We start from the raw sequence: 14,783 nt of genomic DNA, 5'->3' as shown, positions 1-14,783 counted from the left end.
ATCCATTCCTTTTCCCTCTGCATTCTTTCCCTTGATCCTTTATAGAGATGGAAATTCAAGCGGAGAATCAGAAAGTGAGTAAGTGTTCTGAGCTGGGGGAGGAAGAACTGTGGTTTATGCCAATCCATTGTAGGCATGACAACCACCTACCTGAGATGTCCTCCAGGATGTGCTGTGTTGCTGAGTGTGAGCAGCACGCAGCGTGCAGTAGGCCTGATCCCATATCTCCCCAAAGCTAGGAAGAGTTTCTCTTCCAAAGGTGTCTTGGTGCAACCTGTTTTTGAACTGAAAGCAGTGTTCAGGCTCAATCATCCTGGTGATCTGTGCAATAGGTAGAGAGAAAGTAGTCTTTTTGCTGAAAGAGGAAGAGAGAAATAAAACAGACCGCGCTTGATTGCTTGGCCCTGAGCATGAGTCATCTCAGTCCGGGCTTGGCAAGGCTTTCTGGGAGCTGGTGGGACTTGAGGCTGCGGCTTAGGACATAGAACAGCTTCTACATCCTCTTTGCAGCTCACAGGTATGGTCTGGCCCACTCACCTGGATGGTGCCTGCTGCTACTCATAAATTATGATGCTTTTCTGGCATTATGTCTTCATCGTAATGCTGAGAGAAGGTCAGAATTCTGCCTTTTTACTCATTCATGAGAATCATTGCCGGGAATGAGCAGTTTTCCGCATTGCGCAAATTCCTCATCCACAACTGTAGAAGACGGAATTTTTTTTTTTAAATCAGATTCATTTATTTATTTACTTATTTATGTGGGTGTGCAAGTGTGTACATGTGTGTATATACTCACACATGGACAGTTCAGAGGACAACCCTCCAGAGTCACTTTTCCTCTACCGTGTGGATTTTGGGGATCGGATGCAGGTCGTCAATCTTTGTGGTGATGCCTTTGTCAATGAGCCATCTCTTGGGCCCTCATAGAGACATTGTATTCTAGGATATCAAGAGACAGTGAGTGATGGCTTGTGTGGAATGCTTTAGGGACCATGGCTAAAATGACACAGAACACATCACTTTCTGCCACACTGCTGGCTAGAATGGGGCCTGGATTCAAGGGATCTGCACCTGCCCTGTGCTCACATGTATGCACACATGAGTGTGTATGCATGAAGGTTCATAGAATCTTAAAATGTCAGAGCCGAATGGGAGCTGAGATGTCCTTGTCTTAAGCGTGTGGTCAGTGTGCACCAGGGTCTTAATTTTAAAGACCCTATTAAATGCTGATTCTGGGACTTAATCGAGGAGGTGCGTGGAAATTGCATTTAAATATGTTCCTAATCATTAGGTTAAGATAACTGCAGGACTGAATTGCCTACCTTCTCATTCATAGACAGTAAATTAGGGTCCAATCACCCACACCTGAGGCTACAGTTCACCCTGGGCATTCTTGTGCTGAGGACCGGTCAGGCCCCTGGCAGGCCACTCCCAGACCTGTGCCCTGGGGCCTGTTCACAGTAGGGTGTGTATGTTTCCAGATTTGTCGATGTCTCATCGGTAGTGCCAGATAAGGACATGCACCCCATCCTCAGGAAATCCAGCAGCTGCCTTGAAAAGGGCCAGGTCTGGTAATTAACCTGCAGTTGAGAGTCCTCAGCGTGGTAGGCTGACCAGAGCTGATCCAGAGTCGAATCCAGTTACATTCGTGGCAGTTGTTAATGAAAAGTCAGGGACTTTCAGGTGTTTTTAATTTAGAGACTTGAATCTTGCAAAGTACTAATTGGGAGGAATTTTAAAATGAAATTTTCCTACAACCCACTGGCTGTGTACCTTCCCAGGAGCCCGCAGTGCTTTTAAAACTGTACCGTAATGAATCCTTTTAGGAGGCCGTGCTGGCGTGAAAGAACTTGTGTTCTCATCTCTTGGAGGAGACAGAGAGTGCCTGTGAGCTTGTGCTTTATACATTTGTGTGTGTGTGTGTGTGTGCATGTGTGTGCATGCATGCCCGCACATGTGTGTGTGTGTGTTAGCACTGGGGTTTAAAGCTCTCTGACTTAAGTCTTAATGAAGAGGCTCAGCTCGCTCTTAATCTGCTCTGCAGATTGCGCCTCATCCCTTCCATCAATCTTCCTTCTTAAACAAAATTTGAAATTTGAAACAAAGAGTTCAAGTACCGAGGACTGGGCTGATTTCCTTCTTAGTCTTATTTGGACGGTCCAATTCTGAGCATGTGTGTAAAAGTGTCCTCTGAGAAGAGCATAAACAAACATCCAGTCACTTGTTGCCTTCTGAGACAGGAGGGACAGGCACACCGTAAACATTGGATGTCCAAACCTTTGATGAAATCATTTAGCTTCTGTTGGTTTGAAAAAAAAAATGACTAAAAGAAGCAGGGGGCGCGTGTCCAAAGCCTCCGCTTTTCCTGCATTGTTGTGAAGGAAGATGCAGTCATAAGTAGAGGTGAAGGAAGGCGAGTGTGTAAGCAGGGTGAGTGCGAATGAGTATGTACTTGGGACTGAAGGAGGAGTGAGGTGCAGGATGGCTAAGTAGGAGGGTGGATGATAAGCACAGGGCATCTGGAGCACCGATGGAGGGTCTGTTTTCCAAGGGGACATTTGGCTTCTGAGACAAGCTACAATATGGACTATGTCTTGCACAACATGAGATTTGAAGCTATGTCCCGGGTGAATCATAGACAGAGGTAATTAGGCCGGCTGGGACCTGCTTTCCATTGGCTGTGGTTAAGCAGCACCAGCGTGCATTCTTGGAACCTTATGGTAGGGGTCTGGTCATTCTTGGCTCTCTGTGGTCAGGAGGCTGCAGAAGTTAAGTTACTTTCACATAAAGATAGAAGAAAGCAGGTGGTGACCAGCCCAAGAGACAGAGTTTGATCAAAATGGTGGATGTTTCAGTTATGGACACCCAAACTTAGTGGGGTGCAGGTTGGGGTCTTGAGAAACAATGGGTAAGGGGAGGGATGCGAGATCTACATTGAAGGCCTGGAGTTGGGAAGGAGGAGGGAGCGGGATGGGGAAGGAGAAGACAAGCTGCTGTGCAGGCTTGAGTTCAGCTTCAGTAAGTCAACAGGGATTCCCTCAAAGCAGGGATCACCCTAGGGAGGAAGTCACCCTGAAGAGCTGTTCCAGGTTGTGCTGGGATGACTTGGTCATTATACCAAGGTTTGGCAAATTACTGTCCAGCAGCTAAACTCAGATTGCCAGCTGCTTTTGTTAATAAAGTTTTATTAACAAAATACATAATATAATCATTTACACACATAGTCATTCACATGTAACTCATTTTCCTCTTTCACATCGACGCTGTGCTGGCCGAGTTAAGCCTCTGAAATAGACCGTGCAGCCTAAAGCGTGCAGTATTTCATGTGTAATCTTATTTTTGGTTATGAGCCTAGCCTTTAACGCTGAGCCGTCTCTCCAGCCCTCATGTATCATTATCTTAAAGAAGTGTGACCTTGCTTCAAGGTCCCAGGTATCAGGTCCTAGAAAAAGGCATGACCTTGATTTCAGGAGCATTCTGCACCAGCGAAGAGCTTTGGGGTTGAGGCAGGCCAATGGACTGTCTACTGAGCTACTCTGAGTAGGTGACAGTAAGTCCTTTAAGGACAGGACTATGACTGGCTCGCATGGATGTCTGCTATCCTGGTCTAAAATGGCCATTCCAGTTTTCTCATGAGTTCTGAAATGTATTTGTAGACAACCTCTGATGTCTGTGCTTGCTCTCCACTGGGTGGGATGATTCAGCTCCAAGACATTCACTTAGAGCTCTCTACTTTGTGTTCTCGTTCTCTCTCTCTCTCTCTCTCTCTCTCTCTCTCTCTCTCTAATTTTTCTTCCTTCCTTCCTTCCTTCCTTCCTTCCTTCCTTCCATTTATTTAATATATGTGAGTACACTGTCACTGTCTTCAGACACACCAGAAGAGGGCATTGGATCCATTACAGATGGTTGTGAGCCCCCATGTGGTTGCTGGGAATTGAACTCAGGAAGAACAGTCATTGCTCTTAACCGCTGAGCCATCTCTCCAGCCCCTCTGTGGCTCTCTCATAGGGCACCTCTATGTGTTTTGTGGATGATCACATATGTTGTCATACAGAAGGGACTGAGGAGAGATGGTCCCCATCACCCATGAGGACTACCCTAGACTTGGCACATTGTCACCTCTGAGTTGTCTCTGAAGCTGAGGTAGCCACAGGGCTGCGCTCTACAAGTAAAGCCATAGATGAGAGGGAAGATGGCAGGATCCGTGTGTAGAGCAGCAAAGTGTAGGATCCCGTCTAGCCATCTTTAGACGACAACAGTGGCCAGCACCATGCCAGAGCCAACCACCCACGTGATGGGGGTTGATGTGTGTATACATTTCCAACCCCACAGTGCTATGTGGGTGGCTTGCAATGGCCACTTGAGAACAGCTTTTGTCCCACCCTAACTCCAGACAGCTATTGTTAAATATTCCGGCACACTACTGCCTCTGTGGGAGGAATTTTAGTCAGAAGCCAAGCAAGAAGAAAGATGTAACCTCTGCTAACCACAGAGGGCCTAGATGTGTGCAGGAACCTCAGGACAACTCTCTTAAAAAGTGTGGTTGGCCCCTTGTTCTATAGAAAAAGACTCAGGGTGAGTGACCCCACGGGATCTAAGTTGGGCTCTCTCATGTTTATTATCCTGCCTCACAGAGGCTGGAACTCCTGGTGGGGAGAAGTTTGGGTCTGAAAAGGAAGAGAAAATTAGCAGGGGGTTCTGGGGAGACCCAACCACTGAAGAGGACAGAGCCTAAATCTCATGGTAGCAGGGACAACGTGGGGCAGGAAGAAGGAGTGGTATCGTTGCTGTAAGAACCTGTCCGCCTGTGTGCTGTACCTGGCCTTGTAGGTTCAGCAAGACAAGAAAGACACCAACAGGGGTAGCCAGACCACACAGCCTGTGTTTCTCGTGGGCTGGAAAAGGTGTGGTTACCTGTGGAAGCATAACCAGTGCCAATTGAGGCAGAGAGGGGAGGAGGGAATGACACCATATCCATTAGAGAAAGGCCCCATTCTGTTTGCTCTTCTGTTCCTTCCTTCTCCCTGGAGCACTTAGCAGTCCAGCCCTGGTGTGGACCAGCTGAGGATGAGCTGAGGGCAGAGAGCTTTCAGATCTGAGCCTGCCACGTATCCCGTGTCCTGTGGGGAGACATCTCGATTTGTTGTTCTGGACTCTGCCTTGGGCAGTATTTAAAGATCACCTAACATTTTTAACCCCAAACCTTCAAGGGATTATTCTGTGGCTCCCGCCTGATGGGAATGTGAAGCACAGAGAGAAGAGATATCTTCAGGATGCAGGGCTAGCCGAGAGTAAATTCAGATTCAATGATTAAGGGTACTAGGTGCTCTTCTATAGGACCAGGGTTCAGTTCCCAGGACCCACATGACGGCTCAGTGTCTGTAACTCCAGTTCAGGAGATCGTACACCCTCTTCTGGCCTCATGGACAGCAGACATGCATGTGCTGCACATACATACATGCAGGTAAAACACTCATAGACAGAATACAATAAATAAATTTTAAAGTTTATTTCTGAGAAAGAATCTAACCTGGATGCCCTAAATGTGGATGTGCTCAGTGTGGATGGCCTCTGGATGGACAGGAGCATAGCCACTCCCAACCCAGAGAGCATAGGAAGGCTGGAGGAGCAGAAAGGCTGGCCCATCTCTTCATGTGGGATCCTTCGCCATTTCTTGTTTTCCCTATATTTTCCTTCTTCCTGTACTTGAAAGATTCCTGCTCTTGTTTTTTGATCCAGTAATGCAAAGGCATCACAGTTTCATGGGGGAGAAGTGGAGAACAATGGTTAAGGACATTGCAGAGCCATGAAAGTATTTCCCAGAGCTGGGCTGGGGTGCAGGGGATAGAGACAAGGTTCACACTCTTGGTTGGCTCTTGCTGTCTTCTGGAGTCCCAGGCCTGTCACCAGCCCTCCAGTGAATAAGTGTGGCTTGGTGAAGGACCATAGGATAAACCCCCGAAGAAGTGGCTCCTGGTGTTTGGAATGCTTGTTAAAAGTGTTCAGGTCTTTAAGCTTGAACACCATCATGCAGCAGGCTAGAAAGGCCCAGAATCTGCATTAGCAAGGTGTCCCCTGTTCTGAGGTCAGTGGAGCCTGAGCTTGCTTCCAATGGAAGGCTGAGGAGGAGGGAAGCTTTCCTCTAAGAGAAGGAACATTAACACGCTTACCCTGAATGGGTTAGATTCATTAGCCATGATGTTTATGGAGTCGTCTTGCTGAACAATAAAGACTGTAGCAGTTATGTATATAATCACACTTGATTGTAAGGTTGCGGATGGTTGAACTTGTTAAACATTACCTTATAAGAACTCTTACTCCGTGCTCCCTGTGATTTGCCATTAGGTAACACTGTGGAGTTTTAGAGGAATTTGTTCTTTTCACTGGATAGAAAAGTTCTGAGTCGTTGCTGTGAGCCTGGTACCCTGCTGGAGGCAGTGAGTGTCCAAGAGTCATCGACAACTCTGGGCTCTGACTGCTGTTCTCAGAATGCTTCCGGCCTGGCAGTGGGGGCAGACTTACTACATCCTCCATCAGCGACGTACATTGTGCTATAAGTTCATTCATAGCAACTAAGATGTTTCTTAAATTCCTTGGTAAATGTGTTTTTTTTTTTTTACATTGCTTTTATAAATCTGTACATATTCACTTATAAACAAACACTAGGCCCAAGAAAATCCTTATGACACCATGTTAAAAACCAATTTAAAGTCAGTTGAAATACAGATTAGGAACCTTCTGGTTACTGTATAACAGACAGGATGGGTTATTCTGTGAGTATTACACAAAGTTGGGGTGTAGCTTCCTGTCCCTGACCAGAGAGTTAACAATTCTAAGTTTGAAATGTAATTGAAATGTTGTAAAGAAACACTATCAGCTGGAGACTTGGTTGGCTCAGTGACTACTGTTTGCTGAGCAGGCGTGAGAACCCCAGTGTGTGTGGCCAATGGCTTGTGTAACCCCCATGCTGTGGGGTAGAGACAGACAGGTCCCAGGGGATGGCTGACCAGCCAGCTGAGCCAAAGTGAGGAGCCCTGGGCTCAGAGGTTGTGTCTCAAAAGTAAGGTGCAGAGAGGCCTACACCTTTGTTGTGAGCACACACAGAATGTCAAGATCCCGACTCCTTTCTACTCCCCACAACCTCTCTTTGTTCTGTCCCCTCATTTGTGAATGTAGAATATTGGGAAAGGGCCAGGAGTGGTTTCAGCACATCTTCCTGAAATCTTGTCTATAAGTAGGAGATGAGGCATCCCAGACATGGAAGGAAGATTCCCCCTGTTAACCCTGGCTCCTGGCTCTCAGTGTTGCAGGAGGTGAGCTGTTTGACTTCCTGGCTGAGAAGGAATCTCTGACTGAAGAGGAAGCAACGGAATTCCTCAAGCAGATTCTCAGTGGTGTTTACTACCTACACTCGCTTCAGATCGCCCACTTTGACCTGAAGGTAACACTGTGTGAGCGGAAGCCAGATAGAAGCTTATGCCAGCTATGGCTTTTGTGGCTTGTTGGCCGAGAGAAACCGAGGCACCCAAGTAAAGACATTTCCTTCGTGTTGTTTAACAATTGGAATTATTCATTAAGTCATTAAATTAATTAAAAATCAAATTATTATAAATCATTAGCATATAATGTCTTCCTATAGTTAAAGTGACCCACCTCTGTTTTGTGGTGTAGAAGCTTAAGATCAATGGTCACAGTCAGGAATCCCTGGTAGGGAGTCAAAGGGGCTTACTAACCAGGCCCTTAAGCAATCCCTGCTCTTGGACAGTGGGCCATGTTTGGCTGGTGGCTGGACAGCTTTCATTCTCCTGTGGTTGTGAACTTTGGGTGGTGAGTATCTTGAGAGTTTCTCCATTTGATACAAGCCTGGGGCCTGGTTTTTTCTTTTTGCAACCAGGCAGACCCAGCTGTGACCTTGACTGGGTGTAGGGTCTTTCTGTGGCTGGAGGCAGGGATGTATGGGGGATTAAAAATGTGCAAGCCCCATTTCCGGCTGTTATGGAGCACACTCTTTTTGGGAAAGGAAGACAAAAAGAAGACAACACAGGAACAGCAGAAAACCACAGTGTTAGATTGACAGGGGGTGAGCCACAGGTTGGTGCAGGCCCCTGAGCTAGAACAAGGCTGCAGAGGACCGAAGTGTCCTGTCTTCTTCCTATAGCAGAGGTGTCAAACCCATGTCTGTGTCCCTCAGTGTTCGCCAACTCACACCATAAGGTGGATTTCTGCCAGTGCCCGTCTGCTTGATGTCTTGTTTCTGACTGGGGAGCTGACAATGACCATAATAAGTGTCCTCTGGGTAGCTGCCAGCATTGGAGGGTGGGAGATGACAATCACAGCCTCAACTTGCCCATACTTTCTGGGAATGCAAGTTGTCAAGATGGGCTGTGCTTCTGTCACCCTACCTAAGTGGAACAGACATCTTAGACTTGCCTTTGGCTTCCTGCCTTCCCTTCCTTACCAAGTGCCTTCTGGCTTCAAGTTCTTGCCTCAGACCTGCCTCCTGAAGACCCTGAGCCAAAAACCTGTTTTTCAGTGCTCTTTCATCTACCTGCTCTCTGGTCTTTGCTTGTTTGTTGTTTGGCTGCTTCATTTTTTGTTTGTTTGTTTTTGAGTGAAGAAGGATCCTTCTGTCACCTTTTACTTCTCTCTCTCTCTCTTTTCAAGCCGGAAAACATAATGCTTCTGGATAGAAATGTGCCCAAACCTCGGATCAAGATCATCGACTTTGGCTTGGCCCATAAAATTGACTTTGGGAATGAATTCAAAAACATATTTGGGACACCAGAGTTTGTGGGTAAATCTCCTTTGCCCTTGGGCTCCCTTATGTCTCATCCACAGTTCACTGGCTGAATTTCCCCAGCTCTAAGGCTACTCCTTGTCCCTGTATCTGTTTGTTACATATGATAAAAGGCTGGCCTGCAGCTTTCCAAGCTAACGAGTTTTTATTTTCTCTCAGCTCCGGAGATAGTCAACTATGAGCCCCTTGGTCTTGAGGCAGACATGTGGTAAGGAGCACGCCCTTGGTGTTGTTTTCTTTCTGATCTGTTTGACTGTTTTCCTAACATGGCTTTGTCTTTATTTTTGTGTGCAGGAGCATCGGGGTAATAACCTATATCCTGTAAGTATCAAATCTACAATTCATGTCATCTTTTCGTGTCTTTAAGACTGGCTGGATAGATCATGTTGCCTCCTCCAACTTGTGCATGCTCTCCATTAAACAACTTTATCCTGCTCACTCAAAACATATTCATTTTATGCTAATTGGGTTTGTTTTTTTCTCAATCAATATGAATTACCAGTAATTAATAATTATGGTGAGAAATCTTATCTGTCTATGGCTGAGAAAATAGAAGAGTTTCATTTTAAACTATCCTTGGGTCAAATGACTGTGTATGATGGTGTGTTTGTGTGTAAGTGCTTGTTAGCGTGTGTGTGTGCATGTGTGCATGCGCACGTGCAGGTGCCTTTGTGTGTGCATATGTGAGTGCTCGCACACGCGTTAGTATTTGTTGTATTGCATGCGTTGTATTTGTCAGTGCAGGTGCATAGGTATGACTGATCACTTTACACTCTGCTTTTACTTTTATTTTTTAGATAGGATTTCTTTTTTTAAATTTGATTTTATGTGTATGAATCTTTTGCTTGCATGTATATATATGCATCATATGTATTCTGGTGCCCTGGAGTTCAGAAGGTTGGTTCTCTTGAGCTGAAGTTACAGATGGTTGTGAACCACCATGTGGTTGCTGAGAATCAAACCCTTGTCCTCTCTGGAAGAGCAGTCAGTGCTCTTAACCACTGAGCCACCTTGGTAGCTTCGAGATAGGGTTTCTTCATGGACCTTAAGCTCATCGATTTGGCTAGCTGCTGAGCTGCAGGTATCTACTTAATCCAGTCTCCCAATGCTCAGTGTCTGCTGCCCCAGTTACAGTCACACACCACTGTACCTGGCATTTTATGTGGGATCTAGAGGCCCACATTCAATTTCTCATGTTCCTGCAGAGCAGGAACTTTGGTACTTTGATAACTGAGCTGTCTCCCCAGCCTTAGATGAGCTTTCAGCAGGTTTCCTCTGCAAGAAGTCTACTCTTGTTTATAACTGTTCAGTATTTCATGGTGTGTGATTGGATTCTGACATGACTCATTCCACACTAAGTCCTGTGTGTTGTCCCCCCAATAGACATGAAAGAAGCCGTGATTCTTCATGAGTAGTTTTAAATGTTCTGGCAATGAGTCACTTTGTTTTTTTTTTTTTTAACAGCCTAAGTGGGGCCTCCCCTTTTCTTGGAGACACCAAGCAAGAAACATTAGCAAATGTATCTGCTGTCAATTACGACTTTGAGGAGGAATTCTTCCGTAACACCAGTACCCTTGCCAAAGATTTCATCAGAAGACTGCTGGTCAAGGATCCAAAGTGAGTGTCCCCTCTTCCTGTCAGGCAGAGCCTCATGTGGCCGAGACCAGAGGCCAGCACCTGTTCTGTGTCTAACTACTTTTGGTCAGACCCTCACTGTTCTACCTGCCTGGAAGGAAGTGCTTCAGAGAATGCACCCAGGGCCTTCCTGTTGCCTGCCTACTCAGTCCCTGCACAGGGAGGAATCTGGAGCTGGAGGGTTGCTCTCAGTTTATTTATTTATTGATTTATTTTTAACATGGGCCCCACTTTTGCAGAGTATCTGTTAGGCTGAACCAGCATGAAAATAACCTTAGCGCTGTTTCGATCTAATGGTGTCTTCTTTCCTTTCTCTTTCTCCCAAAGGAAGAGGATGACAATCCAGGACAGTTTGCAGCACCCCTGGATCAAGGTGAGTTGCTTCTTATATTGGGGTTCTAATCATTTCCAAGTGATCGGTGTGAGCACCGATGGGTCGTGCTGGATGGAGTGTCAGCTGTCTGTTGGTACCATGGGTTTAAGATAGAATGGCAGACTGGAGTATACCCTAATGATCACAGAGAACAGTGAGCTGTTAAGAGCAGGGGGAGTCAAATCTCCTGAGCGGATGTGTTTCGTGTAGCCTGTGGGGTTATGGTAAAAGCAGCATTTAAAATTGAGTTCTCATCCTATAGATGTTTCAAACCTCAGAATATTTAGAAAAATCTGAAAGTGTGTAGATCCCACATCCTCCCTGCATTTGACTGTAGGGGAAGCTGCCGTTTTGCTGGAGCCCTTGACACTGATACGTGGCACTTTTATATTGCTGCCCTACTGAAGCTTGGGCTAACGAAACTGAATTAACTTCAGCCTAAAATAAAAGGAACTGAGGTTGATGAGTGTGTTAGCTTTCTGTCATTGTGATAGAACACAGGAAAAGTCATTGAAGAAGGAAAGGTTGATTTAGGGTCAATTTTAGTTTTCAGTCTGTGGTCAGTGGGCACTGTTGTTGGGGGCCTGTAGCAAGGCAGTTCATTATGGTAAATGGAGGGGAGCCAGCTAGGATGGTGGGAGGAAGGGGCCACAGTTCTAGTGGGTTCCTTAAGGACTTACCCTCTTTAGACTAGGTTAGGGAAATTTCTCTCCCTCCTGGCAGTTACAGAAGCTGGCCGTCCAGCTTTAGCATAAGAGGTATTGGGAACATTAAAGATCCAATCCATAATATTGGTATCTAGTAGTTGAAAACAAAACCACAGGCCTCACCAGTGGGCATTACAGAAGGCTTCTACTCCACCTCTCCCTCTTGGGGTAGGGCCTGTGCCCAAGTGTATCCACTGGACAATATGCAGTGAACTTGTCTGAGTGCTGTAATGATGAGCCAAGTGAACCACACCTCTAGAGTCTCTCCCAACTTAATTCGCTTTGTGACTGACTCTTGCCAGTCCCAAACTGTCAGTGTAGAAGAGTGTAACTGAGTGTGGTTACAAGCTCACCTCCTGTCCTATGTGCACTCCTCTGAATTATACAAAATATTCAGCCATCAAGAGTTAGGGGACGGAGTCTTGATCCATCCCCCCCCCCTTTTTTTGAGAAGGTCCCAAGTATGCCAGTCTAACTTCAATCTTGGTTATAGCCAAGGATGACCTTGAACTTCTGATTCTTCCACCTCTACCTCCTGAGTGTGAAGGTTGTGGGCATGCACCAGCATGTTTGCTTTATGCAGTGCGGGGGTCAATCCCAGAGCTTTCTGAATGCTAGGAAAACTCTCTACCTGCTGAGCTGCATCTGAGTCTAGCTCCTGGATCTTGAATGTTTTTTCCTACTCTATATGCTATTTTAGGATAGGGAGTTTGCAAGCCTTTCAGAGTGATAAGGAGTATTAAAACATTTCTGTAATTAGCTTTCATTATCTTTTCTTGAACTTTCATTTTTAGCCTAAAGACACCCAACAAGCACTTAGTCGAAAAGCCTCAGCAGTAAACATGGAGAAATTCAAGAAGTTTGCAGCTCGGAAAAAATGGAAAGTAAGACTCTGCGGACACATTGAATTCGGCTTTCTCTGTCTGCTCTTGTCAGGGCCTGTCTTCTAACACCAGGAATCAGGAAATGTATTCATTTAAAAACAAAAAAGTCCACTATGTAATCCCCTGTGCTGTTATTACTTACTTTTTGAGACAAGCATAAACCATAGTTCAGTGTTACTTAACTTATATTTGAAATGTAATTTTGCATGCTCTTTTCTCAGATCACCCCCAAGGCAGATTTTTAAATCAATACAATAAAGTGATGGTGAACACCTTTTCAACTATAACAAACCACACTCTAAATATACCTGTTCTTCCTGGTCAGCAGCTTGGAGCTTGTATGAAAAATCTGCCTTGCTCCTTGTGGGCTTGCAGTGTGGGTGGAGGGGTAGGAGACTGGAACGGGGGAGGAGCCCTGACAGTGTTGTCTCTTCTACACTGTCACGGCTTCCCTCTGGTTTTGGTGGGAGGCTGGTTCAGGTATCTTTGAAACAATCAAAATTCAGGGATCAGAAAGAAGGTGATGGTGTGGTTTCCAGATTATGTTGCCCAAGATTTTGTCAAACTGGAGAGAGCGAGCAACTGCCTCCTCTCCCAGCTGGTCCAATGGGATACTTCAGTTTTATACCCAATAAGCTATGACTAGACTCTCGTCAGGGCTTAGATTTTATGTCTCAGTCTCTCTCCCATTCTTTTTTTTTTCCCTCTTTCTACTTCTTTCCCTTCCTTCTCTTTCCTCATTCCCCTCTTGCTTCAGCCTTGGAGCATATGGAGGGAATTGTACTGCAGACTAAAGTATCTGTGCCCCACCTGTGCATGTTGATAGGCACGTATATTCCTTTAGCTGACGTGGGCCCAGAGAGCTCACAACAAAGCTCTTGCACCCCATGCTGGACTCCAGAGGACCCTGTGAGGGCTTTGTTGGGGTTTAGAAAACAAGGCATAGAGAGAGAGGGGATATGAAAAAACCCCTTCCCCAGGTCATAGTGAATGCACAAGAATCTTTCTTTGTTGCTGTCTGGGCTCATGACCTTTAGAACACTTCCCTAATCAAATAGCCTGAGCTTCTGTGGAGTGCCGCCCCGAGAGGGATGTTGGCAGTGAACATGCTCTTAATGCTTTCTTCAGAAGTTCTCTTTTTCCCCTTGACTCTTTATATGTTTATTTTATTTTTAGCAATCCGTTCGCTTGATATCACTGTGCCAAAGATTATCCAGGTCATTTTTATCCAGAAGTAACATGAGTGTTGCCAGAAGCGATGACACTCTGGTAAGCAATCCTGTTTGCCTTGGCTAGCCTCTCTGAGCACTGTGTTTAGAGTTTACATTGTTCTGTTTGTTCATCAATCCAGAAAGTCTCACGTCATGGGAATGTCAGATGTACCCTTACTCCTGAGGTGGGCTGACACTGTGCCCAGTCCTGCTTTTCCTCCTGGGAGGATTTTGATTCGATTTATTTGGCATTGTCTTAGCTGCCATCCCTACTATTTCTAACACTACTTTTCCCCTAAACACTTGTGTATACACACACACACACACACACACACACACACACACACACACAATTGAAAGAAAGGGTAACCAGTAGAAGATGAAAGAGCTCCCACTAAGTCTCATAAATGAACATAAGAACACTGATTGCCACCAACAGGAGAATGTAGAGTCAAAGTGACACTAAAGGACAGACAGCCCTCCCCCACCGACACCAAGGAAAGCACAGTGCTACTGTCTCGTGGTAGACCAGAAGGCCATACACACTTGGTTTATTGATATTGTCCTGACTGTCCAAAGCCCTTGAGAATGGCATCACAGTTTTCCCCAAGTCCAAGCTGAAACCTAATCACTGATGAGCTCTTCAGATACAGCTAGACACCTCTCACTTCATCGAGACTTTCCCCAGCCAGTCACAAACAAGGCTTTGTTCACCGAAGGTGAAGGGGACTCCGGGAAAGGCAGACACAGTGGTTCTGTGGGAACCACCCTGGCCTGTAACTCAATAGTCGGTATTTCCTGGGTAGAGCTAGGGACTCCTAGGGCAGGTATCACATGACAGTAGACACTAGCTCTTCTTTTCTCCTGAAGCTACTCTAGGTATTCGTGCTTCAGCTCTAGTGTACAACTGTAGAGTAAAAGGAGGAAGGAGAAATGTATGTACGTGCACATACACAGAAAGACAGACAGACAGACAGACAGACAGACAGACGGACACACACACACACACACACACACACACACACACACACACACACACGAAGGAAAGCCAAAGAGAAGAGAAGGAAGTTATAAAGAGATGGGAAGGAAGAAGACCTCTTTGGAAGGGTGTGGGGATGTTAGGGGAGCCAGGGGAAAATGGCAGTGTAGGTCTGACTGTGGGGTGCTGTGAGTCAA

At 45.8% G+C, this 14,783-nt stretch overlaps 1 protein-coding gene across 6 annotated transcripts in view; it reads left to right on the top strand.

The window, feature by feature from the left end:
• Positions 1–14,783, top strand: part of Dapk1 (death associated protein kinase 1) — a 158,120-nt gene that overhangs the window by 102,337 nt on the left and 41,000 nt on the right. For all 6 annotated transcript variants that reach the window (XM_076938882.1, XM_034510001.2, XM_034510003.2 and 3 more), the window contains exons 4-11: positions 7,303–7,441; positions 8,665–8,794; positions 8,957–9,005; positions 9,092–9,118; positions 10,262–10,414; positions 10,760–10,805; positions 12,307–12,396; positions 13,573–13,665. In XM_076938882.1, the coding sequence (XP_076794997.1) occupies positions 7,303–7,441; positions 8,665–8,794; positions 8,957–9,005; positions 9,092–9,118; positions 10,262–10,414; positions 10,760–10,805; positions 12,307–12,396; positions 13,573–13,665 (727 nt within the window). The remainder of the gene's footprint in view (positions 1–7,302; positions 7,442–8,664; positions 8,795–8,956; positions 9,006–9,091; positions 9,119–10,261; positions 10,415–10,759; positions 10,806–12,306; positions 12,397–13,572; positions 13,666–14,783) is intronic.

The sequence above is a fragment of the Arvicanthis niloticus genome, chromosome 8, assembly GCF_011762505.2.
Source record: "Arvicanthis niloticus isolate mArvNil1 chromosome 8, mArvNil1.pat.X, whole genome shotgun sequence".
Taxonomy (NCBI): domain Eukaryota; kingdom Metazoa; phylum Chordata; class Mammalia; order Rodentia; family Muridae; genus Arvicanthis; species Arvicanthis niloticus.
Note: the sequence above shows the minus strand (reverse complement) of the source record. Positions and strands in the feature narration are given on the sequence as shown.